The sequence below is a fragment of the Lytechinus variegatus genome, chromosome 2 (genome assembly GCF_018143015.1).
Source record: "Lytechinus variegatus isolate NC3 chromosome 2, Lvar_3.0, whole genome shotgun sequence".
NCBI lineage: Eukaryota > Metazoa > Echinodermata > Echinoidea > Temnopleuroida > Toxopneustidae > Lytechinus > Lytechinus variegatus.
In genome coordinates, this window is record NC_054741.1 from 70599255 (window position 1) to 70622681 (window position 23427).

The window sequence follows — 23427 nt, forward strand, 5'->3', positions numbered from 1 at the left end:
ATGTAAGATAAAATTCTACAGTAAACCCGTCGTTTCCAGGAGATTTGTTAAGTTTCATACTTTGAGCGCTTTATAACATTCTTCTTTGGTAATTTTTCCGTCACACACAATACACACACCTCCCTCACACACAACCCCACCCACACACACAACACCGTCCCACACCACACAGCAACACACACCCACACACACCCATAGCTTCCGTGCACAATACATATCAACAGCCATATTCATATTCTGAAAATTGCATGTTCATCTAGCTTCTCTGGGCTGGGGTTCATAGACATGCAATGCTATGAGCATAATTGTCAGGGGCAAGCAAGCATTACCTTTCCCAAAGTAAAATGTGAATTTTGTTAAAAATGAGACTTCTCTTGACTTCAAACATTGTCATATGCTAATAAACACAGCACGATTTGTTTAAATTAATTCTTGAAATGGAAATTTGATTTGATATAAAAAGTTAATTCTTGACAAGAAATGGGATTTAATGATAACAAGCTTGACTATGTCAACATGAGTTGGCGAAAACATCCTGGTGTGAAAGTCATTATAAACAAGCTTTTAAGTCTGTAAACTATCAATTTGAGTAATATCTTGATTAGTACCTACCTACTCTCAATAGATTGACATATATATCACAAATCACCAGGGATATAAATGAAGTCCATTGCAGAATTATGTCACAAAACATCATCACACAGAGTAACTCTTGGGTTAGAAATGAGCATTGCAACATTTTATTAACTTCTCTCAAGTTCTGTTGTTCTATGTCATTCATATATCCTCTCCACCATTTTGAATGTACACTTGGAGCCTGTTTCATGAACACATGTTCAATGACAAAATCATTCTATTTTCTACAATATGTTTCTCAAAGACAACCGATGCCTAACATGTTTGTGAGATAACAACTTGTCTGGGTATTAACTTGTTCATAAATTCATTCCAAATAACCAAAGAGTTTAAGTCTCATTGAGACCTGCATGCAGTGTCTGTGTCAGCGAATGTGAAAACAGATGAAAAAGAGTAGTTAATAAAGCAGTGAGTGGCTGATATGGATTTAAGCACTCTTCACCCTGTGAAATAATCCATATAATAGACAGCATACTGAAATATGTCCTCATGAAAATACCCTTCTGAGTAATTTTTTTTTAAAGATGATATTTTACTCACTGGATTTGTGAAGTAACCCTTACGTTGTTCAGAGGGGCAACAATTTTCTGAAAAAGCCAAAAATTAAAAAAAGGTCATTGCCATTTCATGCAGCACTTTTTTTTGTCAAAATAATATTTGGCAACTAAAACGTTGAGGATCATCAATATTCAAACCTTCAAAATTTCCCTTCAGGGTATCAATACAGAAAAAAAAAGTTTCAAATACAGGAAAAAAAGCTTCAGAAAAAAAAAAAAAACACCAGAAATAAAAAAAAAACCAAAGAAAATCAACATTCATGGCATCAAAGTTAGCAATATTTGTCAGGTTTCCTGCTTATAAAAATAGGAATCTCATGTTTAACACTCCCTATTCATTGTGCTTTTTCAGAAAGCAATTAACACAGACACTGTGTAGTTCTAAATGAGACTAACTTACAAACAATGAAATGCCCTACGCTTTCTTGACATTTCAGCAGATGAAGACTGTATTTCAAATAATCTAAATCAATTGAAATAAGGTTCCAGGTTTGCATAAGTGATGAATAATGCAAAGATAATAATAAAGCTCATGAGAGACAAGCAACTTAAAACTGTTTGTGAAGTCTTTAAGAAATGCACACCTTAACAAGAACTGTAATTGCACTACATCGAGATAAATTTAAAAGCGAATCTACATCTTCAGCCTAACTATGTGCTACATATCATACATGTTTAACATGCCACATAAAGCCTTTCTGCAGGCAAATACTATTTAGTGGAGAAAATATTCTTACGAACTATATTCACAGCAACATCATTTATAAAGAAATAATTGCAAAGATGATCGCATTCAGAACACGTCATAATCTCCTCGACGTGACCTTTTTCCATCACAATTCAGATTGTCAACATAAGGATTTTAATGTAAATATCGATCATATTTTGTTTTATCAAATATAACATTTTCAGGAAATTTTTCCTTCAGGGTAGCATCATCTGTGGTTAAATATAAACCACAAAAATACACACTGTAATTTTCTTTGAAGTAGATACCAACATCCTTGTTGGGCAAAGCTGTGTCAAACATTGTTCACACGTCACTATCAATGCAAAGATTACAATTGATAATCAATTTCCCTGTATGATTAAAAGCTCACACACCCCTCAAAAAAAAACAATGGCTTCACATGGAAATCATAATAATGCATACTTAAGGGCCCTGTATTACAGAGTTACCATCTATATTTACAACTGATTGCAAATTTTGTTATTGATTTGCCAGAGACAAACAGTTCTGCTTTATTGGACAGTTTTACAGGGCCAAAATTGCAGAAACCAATGTGATGATGTATAAAAATTCTTGATTCTATCAATTGCTTTGCTCAAAGAAAACAATTGTTTACACAGAAAGTGCTTAGCACACAACTAGTTTTACATGAAAAATACACAAGATAGGATTTACCATGTTTGCAACATGCCTTTGATTTTTTTTTCCTGCACATTTGCTTTTTGTTGTTTTACTACATGATATATGATCAGATGATTGGAAACACTTTCTTTATCAAGTCCAGATGGCACACAGCTAAAATTCTTATGTAGTTTAAAAATTTAATTACTAGACTCTTTTCTTTTATATAAAGTTTTAAAGATCAGGTAAACTATTTAATAGTGATTAAAATCATGTTTTATATGTATACTACATGTGAGTCTATCATTTCCACTGAATATCATTATCTTACTGGCAGTGACCCAAAATATGCTCATGACAAAATTAATGTCTTCTTTCATTAACACTGAAATTTTAAGAATTTTTATTCAATTATTTCATCTAAAACATTGACGATTCATGAGACATCTCTTGCAGTTAATTTCAATTTTGAAAGTAATTCTTCATACAAAACCAGTACTGCACACAACTACCATAGATTGAAAAGCAAACAAAAATTCACTTAAAGCTCATTTCTAGTTTAAGTTGCAAAATAAAAATTGATCAAAATTTGATTTCATAAAGTGTTGATTTGCTGCTTTGAAATAGAAACACACTGATCATCTGATATTTCACTCATAATTTCTATAGACTTTGCATATTTCTAAAATTGGTGCTATATAATTATCACTTTCCACCAATGAAAGAGTGGGTTAATCCATGCCTTTCTCAGCCTAAAATTACAAAGTGATTCTCATATAGTTTATACCATCAAATGGAGCTCTCATTGGTTTTAAATGTGAATACACGAATGAGTCTTTCTTTGGCCATGTTGGAATGGAAATGGACCCTGTCTGTTTATAATTCATTTCGAAAAGGAGAAAAACTTTAAAAATCAGTTTCAACTAGGTAAACTTTACAAACTACAATTACAATTAACAAGCATAGGCACATCCTGTCTTTGTGTGCTGCGTTTCCATTCAAAATTTGACTTTGTTTAGCTATTATTCATTTTCAATAAAGTACTTAAATATGTGAGGTGTATGAACACTATGAAAAATGTTGCTGAATTTGTCGCATCATATTTGGACTAGGCTTTTCACAACAATGAGAGCAATAGTCATGAATTAAATTTCAAACTGCATTACAATCACAAAATTTCATTTTCAATTTTTTTAATTCAGTAATGCACATACACACAAATAACACTAATAATGATGGATTTGCGACTGCCGATATTTTACATCTTTTCATCAGTAAAACTGGCAGGTATTTCTTGGCAGTTACATCTTTCGGTTCCTGTCTGACTGCCCTGCACCCAAAGGTGGTATGACCGGTATACCTACAGGTGAAGTGAGCCCCAGCTCACGTTGTATATCGCGTAAGTTCTCATTCGTCAGGATACGCACATCCTGCTCAATCGCCTTCATATCTTCAGAGTTCAGGTTGCGGACATCCAGCCAATCAGAGAGGAGTGAGGCAGAGAGAGGAGCGGAATCACATCTGCTGCTGTTAATATAATTTAAACAGTGAGAAAGAGAGAGTAAATAATATATTTCAATGACTGTTTAATTAAAAATGTAAAGAATTCCAAGTAAGGGTCACTTGAACTCTGTTTAATCACATCTATTTTCAGAACACTATTTCTTCATGTACATGAAAACTGATCTCACCATCACTTTCATGTATTTCATCAGAGCTAATTCACATAAAAATACAAGAGTTTTTTTTATTTATGATTGAGTAATACATGTACATGGTCTCTTATGAACTTATCATAAATGCATCTTTTTACAATAAAGCAGTAGTACCCTGGCCTTGTAGATTTTGATAAAGACTTGAATTACATTCATCATTAAAAATTGAATAATAAACACCAAATATGGAATGAGTATTAAGGATGGAAATATTCTTCTTCTTTTTATACTCACATTTGGCATATTACTGAATTTTAAAGGCTATTTCTCTCACTTCAAGGACTACTTTTATATACAACACACAATTATGTTATAGAAGAAAATATAATTATTCTGCCATACAGTATGTAGATGATTAATTCTCTATATATACTCTTTATATAAAAATTCTTGAATATTTGTGGCTAGAGAGGGCTCGTCTCGAGAAGATAGTTGCAGTTGCCCCAAATCATTCCACTTTGGGAATTACGGGAGAATTTGGGCCGAAATGGCCCGTCACTCTTATGTGTTTCCTACACAGGTGTGAATAGAAAGAAGAATGTGGGGAGGGGGGGGGGTCAAAGTCAAACCCTTAGATCATTTTCAGTTTGTTTGCAAAAGGGGCTAGATCGACAATAGTAATTTTTTGAAAAAAAATATTTGAAAAATATGAAGACAGGTAAATTTCTTTTATATCCAATTTTATGTGCACATGGTAGGGTAGTATATCATGACACTTTAGTTTCGCATAAGAATATTGCAATATTGGAGAATAAAAAAACATGATTTTCTAGGAATGGACTAAATTGGATCTAACCCCGTTTACAAAGAAACTCTTCAAATAGAAATTAAACGTATGCCTACCCATCATTTATTTGGACATTGGGGTCAAGAGATTCTCCCATCAGTTCCTCTATATCAAGACTGAGCCCATAGCCACCTCCATCTCCCTTTGGCGTGACTGGTAAAGGCACAGATAACAGTGAGGGCAATGTGTCTTCCACAACAGAGCGAGAAAGCTGTCTGATGATGGTGGTGATGTCCGAAGAAGTTGAATCATTACGTCTCCCTAAAGAATGGTCTTGTGATTGACCTGCCAAGGAAGTGGATTGGTTGTTCAACAACCCTACAGGATTGGCTTGTGCAGTTGTCGACCTGTAATCAGGTGGTGATTTCTGTAGGCATGATGGTGGAGATGGGATGTGACTGGGTGGTGAGGGCGTCTGTCGATCTGCAGGAGAGCGGTACAGGAACTGCTGCTTTGGAGACTTCTTTGGGCTGAGGAACACATCACTGCCGGAGCGATTCCTTGATGTTGCAACAAACATGGGCGTGAAGGGCATGGTTTGTTGGTTTGTTGCTTGCAGGGTGGAATTAAATTGTAGTTCCTCTCGAGGACCACATGTAGCTCCCAAAGGCATTCTGTTTTGAGATGAGTTACGTGTTTCACTTGTGCTCTCCACATTAAGGGAGTAGGGAGAAACAGATCCAAACAAACTATTCCCTGAAGGTAGGTCTAGCTGGGAGAGGTAATCAGGGGATTGCGGATAACTTTCTTGATTCAAAGATGATATCTCATCAAAGAGAGTTGGACTTGCAGTTGCACCAAATTTTGGAGACTCCATTAGACTCTCTGACACTTTAAAACTTTTTGAATCACTTCTACTTGAAACGTCTGATTTGATTGAATATTGCACAACGTCTGATCTTTTGGGATTGTTTGGAACCTGAGACTTAGCTGCTGGCTCATATGGCACATCTGATTCAGACTTCACTCGTCTGGAGCTTTCATCCTGAGACTTTGAAGCAGTAGCTTCTTTTTGTTGCATCCGATTCCATCTCTCTAACATATTTTTATCCTCCTCTGTCAAAAGAGCAGGAGATACATTCTTTTCCTCTTTGTCATTGCGATTCTTCTTCTTCTTCATCGATCGCCGCATTTTCTGCTTGCGTTTTTCCTCTCGTTCCCGCTGACGAGATAATGCTGTCACAGGCATCTTACCACCTCCTTTGCCTGGTTCACTTGAAGTAGATTCTAAGATAGGAGAGAATGAATATATCAAGTTCATGGAAAACACCATCTTCTGAATGCCAGACAGAAGTTTGTCAGGTACATTGCATTGGAAACCAGAGGGAATATAAATCACAATGATTTATTGAAGGTGAAACACCTACTAGGCTCAATAAAGAAAATGCATGCATTATATATAAAAAAATAATGGATTGGTCATGCAGCATTCATAGTTTCATCAATTAAAGATTACACTCTGTAATAAATGCTGACAATGATTAACAATAATAAAGACAATTCCAATGATTTCACTGCACCCATGTCATCTAAGTTTGGAAATTCGATAAAAAATAGAAGTTACAGTAACTCACCTACTCTCTCCTTTTTATGATTCTTGAGAGCAGAGTTCATGAGAGCCGCTTTGATGAGAGCCTTTGTGTCTTCTGAAATGGTTTTCTGTCCAGTGCTATTGGAACGGTCTCGCTGCCCATCTGCTTCTTTGCTGTAGAGCAGAATTCAATACAATTCTTGATAAGTTTCATCAGCTTTGATAAGCAAATACTTGTGAAAAGTAGTTACACCACTATTTAAATTCTTCATTCTGCTTTGGAGCATTGTCTGGCAGGAGAAAATTGGGACTGTATAATTATAGTAGGTATAAAGAGATGTTGGTCATTGAGTTTCTCTCTATGTAGAGTGTGATGACCAGAATTTATTACTGGGTTAACACCCTAGCACAGCGCTTCTCAACCGGTGGGCTGCGAAGCTCTCTCAGGTGGGCCGTGAGAAGCTCCAGAGAAGAAAAAAAATTGGGGGAAAATTGCAAATGCAAATGCATTTATTTCTCAAACTGATTGCTTCGAATGTGCTTAAGAGCTTTATGTTCAAATTTCATGAAGCATATACTTTTATCAAAATGGACCTTGTTTTAAAGTGAAAGGGTGAGGGAGGAAACAAATCTACTGTACCTAAGGTAACTTAGAAAATGTGACTCTGAATACATTAATACATTAGATTTGGATTTATCATAACTGCGCAGTGATGCAAAAGCAATGTGGGTCGAATGTGCTAAATTTATTCTCAAATAAGGCGCTTAAACCGTCAGAGCTTCAGAGACACCTAAACACTAAACATCCAGGAGAGCCGCGCCAAAAGAGTGTTTCGGTAGGAAAAGGCTGGATTTAATTCACAGCAGAACACTTGCGTACAGAAGGGGGGGGACTCTTGGCCCCAAATATTTCATGACCAAGAAAAAAAAATAGAAAATGAAAGAAAAGGGATGAGGGTGAAATAAAATATTATTTTTTGGAATACTGTGTCAAAATCTATCACAAAGCTGGATCTTTATTGACAGGTTTCCTTCATATACATTAGCTCCAAGACGATTTATTTCCTGAGGGCCACTGCCATAATTTAGCACAATGAATAGAATGTACAATGAATAGATCAAATGTATAAATAAATTACTGGAAAACAAAGTGATTTTTTAGACTATAATAGACATATATTCTGATATTTGAAAGGATTTTTCTCTGAAAATGAATTAATCATTCTAAGGTTTCTACCCATCATTTTTCACATTAATATCTAAATCAAATGTAAAGGTGGAAGTTATGAAAGATTAATAATCTAGTGACCAAAATCCTGTAAATTTTACTATATCTAGTAGATTGAATTAAACACCTAACATACCTTGTATGGGGTACACCAGAAGTGCTCCCTTGACTATTATCTTTTCGGTCTTTCTCTTCAGTACCTTCTGCTTCATTAGAAATTTGTTCTCCAATAAGGGTTGTTGCTTCTCCTTTTGCACTTCGCATTTCAATGTCACTTGAAACAAGAAGGGACGTTGTTGCTTGGCTGCATACCTTTCCTTGGGTGGGTATTTTCTCTGATGACATAAAGAATGATGTCACAGTGTCACCACTTGTGGACTTTGCACTGGGCATTTCAACGTCACTTACAGAGCCAGGTACAGATCCAATGTCAGGTAATCCCAGAAAAACATTAGGAGTTGGATCAGGTTTAGAATCCAGACTCTCAAACTGAATTCTGCTAGGCTCCATTGGAGGTTTGAAGATTTCTGGGCTGAGACTGTCAGCTGCAACAAACTTTGGTGACAGGTCAGTGAGTCCTCCAAACAGGGGTGAGGTTTGTGAAAGACCAGAGAGCAAGCTTTCTCTGATGAGAGGTGAACCACCGGGAGAGAGCGGTGCATTATCACCATCATTGTCATTTCTCACTTCAGAGGATGGACCTACTGTCTCAAGAGTTGTTGTTCTTGATGATGGTCCTACAGTTTGCAGAGTGTCCCTTTTGCTTGATGGACCATCACTCTGAAGAGAATTCCTGCTTCCAGAAGGACCAATAGTTTGAAGAGTATGAGAAGAAGGGCCAACAGTTTGCAGATTCCTGGAGGAAGGGCCAATGGTTTGGAGACTGTTAGAGGATGGACCAATAGTTTGTAGGCTTCCATGATTGCTGGATGAAGGACCAATAGTTTGAAGTCCACATCTACCATTTGATGAAGGTCCAATAGTTTTGAGGCTACTGTGGCTGCTAGAAGGGCCTACAGTTTGGAGAGTGCCAAAATTATTAGCTGATTGTGTAGTAGTACCACCTGTCACGTCAGTCTTTGGAACAACACTCAGCAATCCTTTACTGACCCATCCTTTTGGTTTATTGTATTTCAGAATCATTTTGCCAACTTGCTGCTTGATTTGTTCCTTTGTCATGTCTTGGTTCTCAAATGAAAAATCAAACTTTGGGAAACAGTCTGGCTCATCATCAGGACTGTAGTAGGTAGCGAGGAATGGGTGTTGGAGTGCCTTATTGACTGTTATGCGCTCCGATGGCTCAAATATAAGCATTTTTGCCAGCAGATCTAAACCTTGAGGATCAGCTTTAGGGTAGAGTTTAGATAGGTCTTTGGGAGTCTTGTTGGCAAAGTTCTTCTGAAAGAAGTTGTACAGTTGATCACTGCTTGTTGATTTCAGCATGTGAGTTGGGGGCATGCCAAGAACATTCACTATGAGAGAGAGCTGATCAATAGGATTTTTTCCTGGAAACATCTGCTTCCTACCAATCATCTCCCCCAGAATACATCCCACAGACCAGACATCCACAGCTAGAGTGTAATCATCTGAAGAAAACAAAAGCTCTGGTGCACGGTACCATCTCGTAGCTACATATGAGGTCATGAACATTTTCTTCTTATCTGCACTTATTGTAGACAGTCCTCTTGCCATTCCAAAGTCTCCAATCTTCAGTTCGCAATTCTCGTTGACTAACAAGTTGCTCGGTTTTAAGTCTCTGTGGATCACATCAGCAGAGTGGATGTACTTCAAACCTCTCAGAATCTGATACAGAAAGAACCTGATGTGCTCTAAACTGAATGGTTGATTGGAGTGGATTATTTGATGTAAGTCACTTTCCATCAAGTCAAAGACCACATAGACATCTTTCATCTCTGATAAAGGTTCCTTGGGCATGAGGATCTCCCGAATGGCAATGACATTTTCATGTCTGAAGTGGCGCAGGATCTTCAACTCTCTGAAGGTTCTCTTGGCAGTGGTGAGCTCATCAAAAGAGTTTGGAATCTTCTTTATAGCTACCTTCTCGCCGTTCTTCTTATTGAGTGCTGAACAAACAACTCCATAGGCACCTGGTGAGCGGACAAAATATCAAGAAATCGATTATCATACTGGAATACAACCAAGTGTTACTGAAGGAATATTCGATTTCATTTCAAAATAAAGAAAAATTTTCATCGAATAATTTCTAAAAGCATGGAGTCCTGACATGGACAGGCTATCCCTTGTCAGACAGTCATTTCATTTTCAAACTACTGGAATTAAAAAATGTACATATTCCAGGAAATTTCTTGGGAAATGACACTACATGTACATGCTATAAATGGCAGTGCATTTTAATACTTACTCCAACTAATAAATACATGTAGATTCCATTCCACAATTAAATTTTGTCGAGACAAAGTCAAATAGTAACAATTTCAAAACTACTTCAACACATGAAAGTAATGCTTGTTTGTATACCTGTTCCTATCTTCTCAAGAGGCTTATAATTTGAGTTTCCTATGTCAAACTTGACATCCATGCATCTGCCCTTAAAGGCAAGAAGACTCCGTGATGCAGCTTGTTGCATTGTGTCAGTTTAATTATACTCGATCCAAGTTCAAATTGAAGGCATCATTGAGATCTACAGGTAACAAAAAAGCAGATAAAAATTATTCATCATTCATATAATTATGTAGAACATGAAAACTGTAATTCGTCAGCAGCCTCTGACATTATATCACTAATCGTGCGCATTGATTGTAGGAGTGAATGCCAAGGCTATGCGATGCACAAGGCACTTCTGAGTTCAGACTAAAATACAAGTAGATCATTACCTGTTAGTTACAATTTCAATTTGAATAATGTAGGTGTATAATGGCAAGCATGCCTCAGAACATGAACGTAGGTCTATGTGGAAGACAGCAAAAAGCATTGGCAATTTGAAAATTGATATTTTTGCATTTATGACTGACACATTTTTCAAATTACCAACCATGATAATAGATTACAAATTCTCCAGACATAGACATGTCAATATAATTAGGAGTTGTTGTAAAAGCAATGGCAAGCAAAAATGACCTAGCAAAAACATGAAAGGGCAAGTTGATAAAAGGCTATTGCAGGGTAAAAGTTTTTTGAAAACATAGTGCAAAATTAGGTTAAAAACCCCCTAAAAATTGCATAAAAAGTGGATGACATTGAGAATAATCAAAATAGTCTAATGTCAAAGTTTTGCAATATTTCAGTGAACATTAATATACATTTCTTCATGAAAATGCAATGAGTGAGTTGATGATGTCATTTATTAAATCATTCTGGGTAAATTTATCAGAGGAAATTATGTTTATTCAAATTCTGTCCATCATGAATGTAACTAGCACATCAATGATGTGGAGCTCATCTAGCATCTTGCAACAAATTTTAACACAATTTTCAATTTCAGCCCAGTTGACATTGTACTATGAATAACAATGGTGACATAAATTGAGGAAAGTAATTAAAATTGATGAAGAAATGACAGAGAAGCATTTTTTTGTGATTCACGAATAAAATTTGTATAAATCAGCATAAATAATTTTCTCGTCAAAATGTCTAAATTCTGTGTAGAACCCTCATAAGACTCTCAGATGGAAGAAAAATAAATCAAAATCATTCAACAAATAAATAAGAAGCATTTTTGTGAGTTTTGAAAAATATGCATAAAATATCATATTTAATGAGTTTCAAAATTCTGTGTAGAAATTTAGTATCCCCCACCTAGAGCTATCATAAAGCAAACAAAACTGAAATTAATAATCAAATGAAGGAGAAGGGTATTGTTCGTGATTTATGAATAAATTTTTGCATAAATAAGCATAAATAATTTTCTATTCAAAATTATGTGTGGAAGTTTGGTGACCCTCATATAGCTCTACCAGATGGATGAAAAAAAAACTCAAAATTGGTCAACAAATAAAGGAGCATTTATTTGTGATAATGAATAAATTTTGCATAAATTAGCATAAATAATTTTCAAGTCAAAATTTCAATTTCAAAAATCTGTGTACAAGTTTGGTGAACCTCATGAAGCTCTACCAGATGGAAGCAAAGAAATCAAAATCGGTCAACAAATAAAGACAATTTTTTTTGTGAATTTTGAAAAATGTGCATAAATAAGCATATTTAATAAGTTTCAAATTTCTGAGTAGAAGTTTTGAATCCCCCACCTACATGTAGTGCTATCATATTCATATAAAGCAAACAGAATTGAAATCGGACTTGAAATGATGAAGCATTTTGAAATTGTGGACAGACGCCACGCTGTGGCAAAAGCTCATACCTGTGAAACCCTGTGACCTACTTCACAATTTTATCAATACTTTGATTTTTTAATACCCACTTTACGATCTTGCCATCAATTTCGATTTCAACAGCTAGTAATAATATGAATTGAACACGTTAGCAGATAATTTTTACTCTCTAATGCAGGCTAGTCTAGGACTCCTCCTGGCCTAGCTAACCACACAGGGAGTACCATACTATCAAGAGAGAATAGGGATACATCATTCATAACCTTCAACCTTGTTTATTGAATGAATGCAAGCGCAAGCCAAGGCAATGGCAATGGCATGCCCCGGGCCGCGGGCCCAGCGCGCAATTGGAAGATTTAACTACAGTCCTAACAAACATCAGATGGTACATGTGGGACCGATACGAACATGATAGGCCTAAATAATTTTGCAAAGATGAAAAGAAAACAGAATCTTCCTAGGCCGACAATAACAAATACGATTAAAACATAACCAAAATAGATTTAACAGTACTAATAAACTTACAAGAGTCAAGAATTTTACCTGAGATTCCATAAATTTGACTAAAATCCTTTGTAATTTGGGTGGAAGGCAGTGTATTCGCCCGGGTGTTGACTCCTGTATAAATACATCATGGAATCTAAAAATAGAACTGCGATAACTCTTGGCCAATGAACAACGAGCGACGGCGACGAATGTTTCATGACAAAAAAAGAATTGCGAAACTAAATTCAAAACAACTCCACCCATTCCTGATCCGCCTCCATAAAATGTATGTACTCCAGTGAGGAAATAAGTAAGTAAATGAATAAATAAATAATGCTTATACAAATCATCTTGATCAAGATAGGTAGACAGACCCCTTATCCTTTTCTTAAAACAGAATACCAGACCACAGAATTCGTTGTACCAGACAGAGGCCAGTAACATTATACATCATAGACCATACGGTATGTATTTTCGCCATTTTTGTAAGCAAGATTTTTTTTTTACTTTTCATACCAACCGATAAAATAAATTTAAATAAACATTTATTTTCATCCACGGTTTTCATCATCATTTTACATCAACATCACCATTTATAGGCGTTTGTGATCATTCACATTTTTTTATAATGGAAAATGTGTGTCCGCGGTATATCATAACATGAATTTCAGGGTTGCAAATAATCAGCATAAGCATACTAAATTAATTTTTTTTTCATGGCCAACACTAAGCACGCATTGAAAGGGATTCTCCGGGCTGAAAACATTAGTATCCAAATGAATAGAGTAAAATTCACATGTAAAATACAAAATAACAAGAGGGGATATGACATCACTATGATAAATTTGCTCACTGAATATTCATAAAGGCACTCATGCCTAGAATTGTTTCACTGGAATAATGCAAATTCTTGAAAAGCCATTACTTTGTTAGTCATTGTCTGATTTTGATCAAATTTATGCGTAGATGTAATAGCAATCTCAACAGGAGGGGGAGGGACAGACCTGTAGGAGGGAGGCTAAACGATCTGTTGACCCTTTTCCCATCAGCTTACTTCACCCACTGAAGTCGTTTCTTATCCCTATTCTCCTGACTCCAATGAACACACTGCTGAGACCCACATTGTAAAGTTTAAATGTTGCGCTAAAGATTGCAATTCACGCTCACTCATGCATGGAATTTCAATTTGTTAATTCTTAAAATTTGCTCTAAAACCTAAATTGATAATGATTGATCATTGATTTATCAAAACACCCTCAAATTTTGCAAGTTCCAAGGGACTAGCCTCTCAAAAACTGAAAGGAACCGAAAGGCTAATTCCTGCCCACCCTAATTTTCATACCCTTTGTTTAAGTGGGCACTGCTCACTCAAGCATGAATAGTTTTTCAACATTTTGGTGTCATTTGAAAGATGACTTTATTAGCTTTCCATATATGTAAGTCTCTCCCCCAAAGTGATATACTTTTTATTTGGCAGCCATTTCAAAAGTGTATAGTTTTTTTTGGGACGCACTGTATAATATATATATATATATATATATATATACACACACACACACACACACATATATATATATATATATATATATATATATGTGTGTGTGTATATATATATATATATATATATATGTGTGTGTGTGTGTGTGTATGTATAATCATGATAATGTGAAGAAAGTTCGAGACGTAGATGGCGCTGCATCAATTCAGATTTTTGAGAAATACGTTCATTGCGTAATACAACTCACACGTGTTAGCTCACTTAGGCTGTTAATCGTTTACTGTCTTCTTTTCTCGATAAATAATTTGTCTCTGATTTACTATAGGAGTGCGTCACCATGCCTGTTGGAACCAGAAGTAGTTCTAGACGAGGAGCTGGAGAAGTGGGACTAGGAGACCAAACAGAGTCTTTGGGTAAGTGATCGGTCTTTCACTATAGTGACTAGACCGTATAGTCATGATAGTGTAGCTGTAGCACTCATTCAATGAACAAGGCTCAGCTGCCTGGCCCTTCCCCTTGTCATGATCGTACAAGATAGGCTGTGCGACTGTGCCTGTGCTGGCCCGCGCTTCGTCCATTCATGCGTGGTATAATATTACTATAAACAGCTGGGGCCGATTGCAAGAAAGGGTCTTTCCAAGGAGCAAGGACCGTCTTTCGTGTCGCCCATCTTTTATGATACGCTATAGTATAGGCGGGGTGTTTCTGAAATTTATGATAAAGAATAAGATTCGTTAGCTTGCTTTTATATCAAATTTTATACAATTTCATGATATATCACTTTATAACATCATTTTATAAACAAATAGGCCTAGTTTGTTTATTTTAAAGGACAAGTCCACCCGAACAAAATCTTGATTTGAATAAAAATGAGAGAGTTGAGGATGTCACTCACTGTTTCTTTTGTTTTTTATTGTTTGAATTATACAATATTTCAATTTTTACAAATTTGACGATTAGGACCTTGCCGGAAGCACAAAATGTTAAAATAATGGAATTCCATGTGTTCAGGGAGGAATGAAACTTCATTCCACATGACAATGACGAGAAAATCAAAATATTTCATATTTCAAACAAAAAACAAAAGAAATAGTGAGTGAATGACATCATTGACTCTCTCATTTGGATGTAGCTGGCTCGTTCATATAACTGTTTTTGTGAAATGAAGCGAAATTTTGAAATGTCATTATTTTAAATCCGATTTTGATGAAATTTTCAGTGTTATGCTTGTTGAATTTTTCTCTATTGATTCAAATCAACATTTTTCTGTGGTGGACTTGACCTTTAATGCAAGAATAAAATATGTTTGCAGATGATTTAGATCTATTTAAAATGCGTTTCACATGGCGCATCATAAAAAATGGGCGACATGAAAGACGGTCCTTGCAGAGACCTTTTCGTGCAATCGGCCCCTGGCAGCCGTTTGTTTCGAGGAGTTTTTCAACATTTGATTTTGTTTTATTTGTCCCCGTACGCAGACGGCTCGTTATCGTGCAGCCACCATTAGGCTAGGGGGTTCAAAATCTCCCAATGGGGCTCATCGAATTTTGTCTCTTTATTTGGCAAAAAGCAGCATCTTCATCATTCATGACCATGATGACTTGTATTAATATTCTATATAAATTCTATATTGACTGGATTTAATTATGAAATAGATTAGAAGGTGATGATAATTTTAGTTAGGTTTAGGTTTAGTTTGGTTATATTTTTTGTGTTTCCACTTTATTTTATAAATTAATTTTTAAAAAATAAATTAAAAATCTGATGCGATTTTTTATTAAACACTGTTAAAAATAAGTGAAAAATATTAACAAACCTGGTTTGTATTCATTTTTTTTCTCATCTGCAGAATGAGACTATAGGCGCTGCTTTTCGGGTGGCTGCGTCAACATCAAATCTTAACTGAAGCCAACTGCCAAGGTTAAATTTTTGAAATGACAGTATAACTAAGAAAATATGTGGACCTAGTTCATGAAACTTGGACATAAGGTTAATCAAGTATTACTGAACGTCCTGCCTGAGTTTCAGGTCACATGACCAAGGTCAAAGGTCATTTAGGGTCAACGATTTTTGACCAAGTTGGGGGTATTTGTTGAATTACCCTCATGACTAGATCCAAGCTTAGTAGGTATTCTTTGCAGTGATGCAAATTTTTAATTGCACTGAATGTTAGGGTGAATTCTCCTTTTAAAGCATGGCAATTCCATTTTAAATTACATCTTCAGTAAAAATACTGTAAAACACCTCATGTGTTCTCAAAAGAAAGCCTATTAAAAAAAGAGATTTTTAAAGAATACATGTAGTAGGTTAATATGAAACTTGTTATGATTCTGTTATCTTCCAGAAAGTTTGTCAAGCCCGAGAAAGAGAGTCTCAAGGTCTACAAAGATCAAGAAGTCTGAAGAGGAGACAAAGTCAATTCCAGAAGAAACATTGGACTCAGAGAATGAGAAAACAGATGCATCAAATGCTATAGAGAGCAAAGACGGTGTATCATTAGATCAAAATATACAGGAACCAAACACTTATCAATCATTAGACACATCTTCCGTTGCAAGTGAAAGAGTGAAATCTGCAGAAAAGACCATTAATAACACTGAGGTTGCATATACAGAGAAAGGGTCTGCTGATGAGACTGCTGCCAAAGAGGTAATAAACTCAAGAAAACAGCCTGCTGATGAGACGAGAGCAACTTGTGACGTTATCAAGAGTGTAATGGAAGCTTACAAGCAAGAATCTACAACACAAAAGCGGTTCAAAGGAATGCCAAAGTCAGGCAGACCATGGAAGACAGAGCAGACTGCACGGTGAGTAGTATTTGACTAAATGTTAATGTGTGATCTTTTTAAGAAGGGGATGGAAAATTCTTGGGTTTGGATAAAAAAGTTTGCATTAAACTTAACTGCTACAGCCTTATTGTTTATTCCCACTCACACATGTGCTGCATTGTAAGTAGATTTTTAACATACACACAAAAATGAATTGACATGAAATCACATGAAATTCAACATCATTTCATACTTGGTATAAATTTTAACAAATTATCCATTCCTTATCTCCTAAGATGCTTCATTGTAAGCCATTATCACTTTTGTCGGAAGTTTCATCCCAATATATTACTACTTTCCTCAGTAAGCTGCCATTTTTGAATGACATTTGAATTGCATTATCATTTTTTTATAAACAGAAAATTAGTGCGTATGCTATTGTAAACAGAAAATATTTCTCATTGCAAATTTTCTGTCTATAATTGTGTTTCAGGTTTTCCAACATGAGAAAAGATAAGCCTCTCAAGTCATCATGGCAACTCAAAATGGCCCAGAAAGCAGAAAAGTTGTCTGTCAGAAAATATCAGCAAGAGTTAGAAGATGCCAAAAGGCAGGCTATCCTGGTGAGTTTTCTTCAAAATAAAGTTGTTGCATTGGCCCAACAATGCCCAAGTGTTTGTACCCCTATCCATCCATTGCATCACAGAGACACATCCTTACCATTCCACAAATGCATGTTCATGTAGATCTAATTGATAAAGAAAATTGTGTTTCAACATGTTTTAATAAAAAGAGCATTCGTGCATTGTCCAGCCAAGATTTTGTGTAAAATCAGCACCCCAGTTAAAATTGTGCTCTTAAACATAAACCTATTGGAATGGTTCCATTTACATTAATTAGAATCGCTTGTCAATGACTAATGCTAAGTTCACACCAACAGCGCTTTGATGGCGCTTTAAAGCGCCGTGCAAAGCGGCGGCAAAGTGTAACAAAGTTTAATTAAAGCGTAAAGACCGTAATAGAGCATGAGAAAGCTTTGAGCAATTTGGGACATTCGGCAAGAGCACCACAATGTTTTAAAGTGTTTAAAAATTTGAAGCGATCTGTCACAGATTGTGTAAAGCGGGGAGAGCATATTAAAGCTTATCAAAGCATCACAAAGCTTAACAAAGTCGTAGGAAAGCTTAACAGAGTTTAAGAGAGCTTGATTCAAAGCGAATAGAATGAAAAAAAAAATAAATAGAAAAACTTTGTTTTCCACAAATTTTTTTTATTCATTTTTTTTTTTAGTATATTTCATTTTTAATTTTATGTTTTATATTTTATTTCCTTTGTTTTATTTCCTCTGTTAAAATAAGGGTTATTTATCTCACATATAAAATTGATTTTCTAACTCATTTTTTAATTAGTAAGAAAATCAATTTAACAAAAAATTGTGTATTTTAAAGATCTTTTATCGCACATATCTAAATTTCAAATTCTGCAACTTGATTCCTTAAAATTTTCACTCCTGATTTACAATAGAAGCATTATCTGGATTTTCATGGGTAAAAAAATAAATAAATTCTGTATTTATATATTTTACAAGCAGATGAAATACATAACAACAATAACATCAATAATAATTATAACATCTTCACAAGTACACATAATACAAAAATTATTTCAAACTTATATTAAAAATAAACAAAGTGTGCATGTGGGAGAATGTTCTTATTTCCAGACACAAAAGTCTTTTTCTTCATCATCTGCTCCTGACGATATCTTAGCCATATCTGAGCCACTCCTTTCTTAACTCAATCAGGAAGTACCACCCTAGCCATTCTGTGTTGCCAGTCAAAAGCACCCACTGGAGAGACAAAGTATTCTCTGAGATGATCTCTCTGATGCCTGGCATCCACAGGTTCCCCCTTGCAGGTGGTTGCGGAACATCTTCCCAAGTTTCCAAGTTTCCAAGTTTCCAGTGAGGTCCATCTCTCCAGGCTCCTTATGTGAAGTTGTGCTCTTCATCTTCGTGGTCTACTGCATTGGCTGCCAGCGCCACCCTCTTTCTCAGCAGGTTGTGGAGCACCACAGCAGTCTCCACCAAATCTCTGATGTTATCTACCTTCTGTTCCAGTGTTCCCAACAGGCACTGGAACCTGTTGGCCATGATGCCAAAGGCAATCTCCACCACTCTTCTCCCCCTTGAGATCATGTAGTTGCAGATCCTCTGTTCATCTGTCATCCCTCTTTTACTGTATGGCTTCATCATGTAGCTCTTCAGGGCAAAAGCATCGTCACCCAGAATGAAGTAGGGAATATCAGGCTGATTTTCTCCAGGGAGAGGGCATGGTGGGGGCAGCCCTATGGACCCATCTTGTAGGCATTCGAAGAGCTCAGAGTCTGTGAATATCTGGGAGTCAGACATGTGTCCTTTACCTCCTAGCTCAATCAAGATGAAGTTGTACTCTGCATCTATCAATGCCAGCAGTGGTATAGAGAAGAACCCCTTGTAGTTGTGGTAGAGACTGCCTGTGTTTGCTGGCTTCTTAATGGCTATGTGCTTTCCATCCAAGGCACCAATTGCATGGGGGATATTCCATCTCTGTTCAAACTGCTGGGCAAGGGTGCTCCATGCTTCAGGGGTGGTAAATGTGTTGAAGACCTAATCTTTATACGCCTCTACAATGGCCCTGCACACTCCTGGAATCAACTCTAATATGGTTGAGATACCACATCTGAAACCATATGCCAGTAATCTGTAGTTGTCCCCAGTGGCCAGGGCTCCGTAACACAAAGATTAGCGATCAATCGCTAAATGAACTGACCAATCTTTATCAGGGTCCTCTAACCTCAGTTGTGTGTCCAAGAGGATAGTGTACTGGCTATACTGCTGTCTTCATTCTTCAGTGAGCCATGGCCTGGTCCAGCAGCACCTTATGAATGGTCTTCTCCCACCTGCTGGTAGTTCAATCTCATCTTGCCTTTGCTGTTCTTCTCTGCCTCGAGGGCTAGGATGTAGTTATATAGCAGGGAGACAAAGGTCATGTCTACATAATAAGATGGTTCATACTCTGGCACATATTGAACTTCCATATATTGTTCTTCTGCCAAAGATGCAATGATTTCATGTATCTGCTGTATCTTTATATATACTCTGTATCAGAGGCGGGATGCAATCAGCATCTCGAATTTTGTCATTGTGTAACAGAGCTTAACAGAGCCTATCAATGCACAAGAGAGCTTGATAATCATATCACAGAGTTGTTTAAAGCGTGATAAGCTCATCACAAGCTTATCAAAGAGTAATAAAGCATATCAAAGTGTGATTTAAAGCGTAATAAATCCTGAACATTTGGCATCAAAGCGCGAGAAGCCATAGCGACATGGGAAATTATTTGTCGCCCAAAGCGGGAACGATGATCTTGAGATTTTTGAAAAGTAAACAAAAATGATGCCGAATTGATCACTGATTTAAAGCGGGGCATTCGCCGTTGGTGTGAACTTAGCATTAGATTAATCTAATCTGGCACAGAAATTTGCAGTATATTTGCAGGGTACTTATTTGGGGTCATCCTTTTTAATAAATTTGTGAACCTTATAATTGTACTATTACTACTTCTGATTATTTTACTGAACTCAAGACAGTTGGAGACATTTTTGCTTCATTTTTCATTTGAAGTAAATCCTTAATAGATTATTTACAAAACACATTTCAAAAAATAAAGTTTGGATGAGACTGCGGGATTGCTTATTGGTGAAATTTTATTCTTGGACCAGATGAATATTTCAGAGATGTGTTTTAACTATGACATAAGATTGTGATAAATGTATTTAATTTCAACCCAAACCTAGATTAGAAATTACTAAAATTGAAATTTGCTGCTATTCCAAAACTTCTTCACATAGATTATAAAATTGATTTGCTGCAGTTTTATTTGTCTTTTACCCAAACCAAAAGCATCACCAGTTTTTCTTATTTATGTTATGCCATCCAAGCTTCAAATACACTAATTGTACTTGCTTGTACTTAATATTAAAACTGCCAATTGATTGAAAATGGGGTGCTGAGCTTGATTAAAAGTGCTTTACTGCTTAATTTATTTCTTGTAGTGGTGTTCATTTGACAGTGGACCCACTTTCACCATTAGCACACCCACTGCCCTGTTTTGGATTACTATACTTTTAGAGTAATAGAGTATTTTATACTTAATTCTCTTTCAGTTAAAGAAACAGCGGAGAGAAGAGCATCAGAAGAAGAAAGAAGAAAATCAAAAGAAGTCCGAAGTGGTCCAAGTTGTAAGTCTTTAAATATTCTTATACATGGGAGCCACTTTAACCCTCATAGGTCTGTTACAAAGTGGGTAACCTATCATAGGCTTTTGTACCAAAGCGTTAGTCTGGGTTTATATGTATGTTGAAGATTGAATTTACAGTAGGCTTTGATTTTGATACCCATTTGATCTTAATCAGAAAAGAGGAATGTTTTGAACTTGAGCATGTGGACAGTGGTTCCTTTCTCTGGTTGATTTACAAGAGTTGCAGAGCTAAATAGTTATATTTGGAATGTTATATTGTGGGTAAGAAGGCTAGGACAAGGGAATACATGACCTGAATTGATGCTGGGGCATTATCTTTTGATGAAATGTGCTTTTGTTGATGTGTTCCCTATTCAGTGTTGCTGGCTGCTGCCTTTTAGTTATGCAGTATGTTATACTGGGATAGTTTGACAAAATATACTGTTTCATGTTAAACTATATTGATCTTAAATCTTATTACTGCAGGATAGGTAAAAGTAACTGCACTTTGATATGTAAATCTTTGATTCTTTGAACATCAGTATATTGAAAAGCTTAATTTGGCATCACTGCAGATGACCTTTCATGTAAGATTTTATGAACAGTTGACCACATTTTCCTTGTTTTTGTTTTCTTGGTTCTGGAAAAGTTTTATTTTATAGAATTTGTATGATCCATTTCTCCCAAAGGCTTATCACCATTTGATTTTATTTGTTTCTCACAGATTAAGAATCCAGCTAAGCTGAAGAGGATGAAGAAGAAGCAACTTCGAATGATTAAGAAGCGATGATGAGAGAATTCCCTTGTTGGGATTTACAAATTACAGGGTTATTTGTAAAAAAAAGACTACCCAACAGGCAAGAAAAGTGGAATTTTTAGGAAAATATCTACATGGACAAGTTTCTAGAGTATGTGTACTGATGAGAAACTGTTGGAAACAGATAACAGGCTTTTACAGATCTATGGTTACTTAGCATGAAAGGGAGTTTCCAATATGTGCCATCATTTGTCAGTTACAAAGAATTCTTCACACTACTGTTCAAGAAAAGGTGAGGAAATCAACCTTGTTCTCTCAAACTTTGATTGTAAAGAAACTTATACTTTGTGAGACATTGTTGCTATTACACTTGAGATATTTATGTCTCTCAAATTATTCGCTATCATTGGTCAGTTAGCAAGAATCACTAGCCACTGGTCACAAAACCATCTTTATTTATGTATACATTTTGTATGCGCTGGATCTAATACACTAATCAGGGTTCCGTAACACAAAGGTTTGCGATGAATTGTAAATATGAAAATATTTTAAACAGAGTGCGCATGCACCAATGATCTTGATTGGTTATTGGTATTTAGTGATTGATTAATTGTGTTACGGAGCCCAGAACAAGAATTATTGATCTGATACAAAATTTAAGACATATATGTGACTGAATGAGTATGGAAAACAGACTTAGCTTTTGATCATGAACAGATTGTATTTCATATGGGAAAATAAATGTATTGTATCCAGTATTTTTGAAGTTCAGCTGTATAAAGAATACAAAAAAGTATTATGATATCATCTATATTAGACATTAGAATTGGTGATTTTAATTAAAAAACAGTTTTGGCAAGCATTTTAGACTTTTTAAAATAATGTTGCATTACTCAGCCCTCTACTCCAAGCTTGGCATCAGACAATATCAAAGCTTTTGAGTTATGATACTTATCTTGTCATCTAACTATTATTCATTCAATGTTTTTCTCTGGATTTTAAAGTTCTGAAGTTTTATACAAAAATAATTATATATAAATACAACATATTTTCCTGAGCACATTGTGATGGTAATATACTGATGTGCAAATATTGGTCCTTAGTAAGACAAGTAGACAACTATAGAAACAAAAAATACAATATATTTTCCTTAGCACATTGTTAGTCTGTTGATGATAATATGATCCTTATAAAAAAAATCTATGCTGCTTCTTTTAGCATGAATCCTGCTGATATATAGGGGTGTTATGCATCTTTTAAAAATACATGTTTGTACAAATACACACATTAAATAGTACTGTATAGCACAGTTTTGGTTTCTTAACTAGTGCACATGATATCCATGGACTGTATTATTTGATTAATTTCTAAAATTGTGATTATTAGAAAGTCTTACTATACAATGAAAACATTAGATAAACACAACAAGAAGCTATTGTGTAGAAATCAATTTTTTATTAGTCTTTATTATAGTACAATTATATAATTCTGTAGAAATATTTGACCATTAAATAATATAATTG

General features: G+C 35.6%; 2 protein-coding genes across 4 annotated transcripts; one reads left to right on the plus strand and one right to left on the minus strand.

Annotated features, from left to right (window-relative positions):
- Positions 1 to 1417: 1417 nt before the first annotated feature.
- LOC121408864 (mitogen-activated protein kinase 7-like) lies at positions 1418 to 12749 on the minus strand. Of its 3 annotated transcripts, none has more exons than XM_041600544.1 (6): positions 12659 to 12749; positions 10305 to 10467; positions 7942 to 9913; positions 6621 to 6751; positions 5103 to 6273; positions 1418 to 4068 (listed from the first exon to the last, which is right to left on the minus strand). In XM_041600544.1, the coding sequence occupies exons 2-6, from the start codon at positions 10411 to 10413 to the stop codon at positions 3846 to 3848; spliced, it is 3606 nt and encodes a 1201-aa protein (XP_041456478.1). In that variant the 5' UTR covers positions 10414 to 10467; positions 12659 to 12749; the 3' UTR covers positions 1418 to 3845. The 3 variants fall into 3 exon arrangements, with proteins under 3 accessions (XP_041456478.1, XP_041456476.1, XP_041456477.1); XM_041600542.1 differs by having other exon boundaries at positions 1418 to 4071; XM_041600543.1 differs by having other exon boundaries at positions 1418 to 4071; positions 12641 to 12744.
- Positions 12750 to 14338: 1589 nt separating this feature from the next.
- On the plus strand, positions 14339 to 23332 carry LOC121408870 (DNA ligase 1-like). The gene is made up of 5 exons (XM_041600557.1): positions 14339 to 14512; positions 16444 to 16906; positions 17361 to 17490; positions 21074 to 21148; positions 21872 to 23332. Exons 1-5 carry the CDS (start codon positions 14437 to 14439, stop codon positions 21935 to 21937), a joined length of 810 nt encoding a protein of 269 aa, XP_041456491.1. The 5' UTR covers positions 14339 to 14436; the 3' UTR covers positions 21938 to 23332.
- Positions 23333 to 23427: the final 95 nt, after the last annotated feature.

Bases quoted from the DNA above. Each gene is read 5' to 3' on its own strand.
- LOC121408870 (XM_041600557.1), top strand. From the start codon at position 14,437: ATGCCTGTTGGAACCAGAAGTAGTTCTAGACGAGGAGCTGGAGAAGTG. The intron at 14,513-16,443 runs GTAAGTGATCGG...GTTATCTTCCAG, and splicing joins AGACCAAACAGAGTCTTTGG to AAAGTTTGTCAAGCCCGAGA. The intron at 17,491-21,073 runs GTGAGTTTTCTT...ATTCTCTTTCAG, and splicing joins CCAAAAGGCAGGCTATCCTG to TTAAAGAAACAGCGGAGAGA.
- LOC121408864 (XM_041600542.1), bottom strand. From the start codon at position 10,413: ATGCAACAAGCTGCATCACGGAGTCTTCTTGCCTTTAAGGGCAGATGC. The intron at 6,752-7,941 runs GTATGTTAGGTG...TCTGCTCTACAG, and splicing joins TCTGGTGTACCCCATACAAG to CAAAGAAGCAGATGGGCAGC. The intron at 4,072-5,102 runs GTAGGCATACGT...TTATATTAACAG, and splicing joins AATGTCCAAATAAATGATGG to CAGCAGATGTGATTCCGCTC.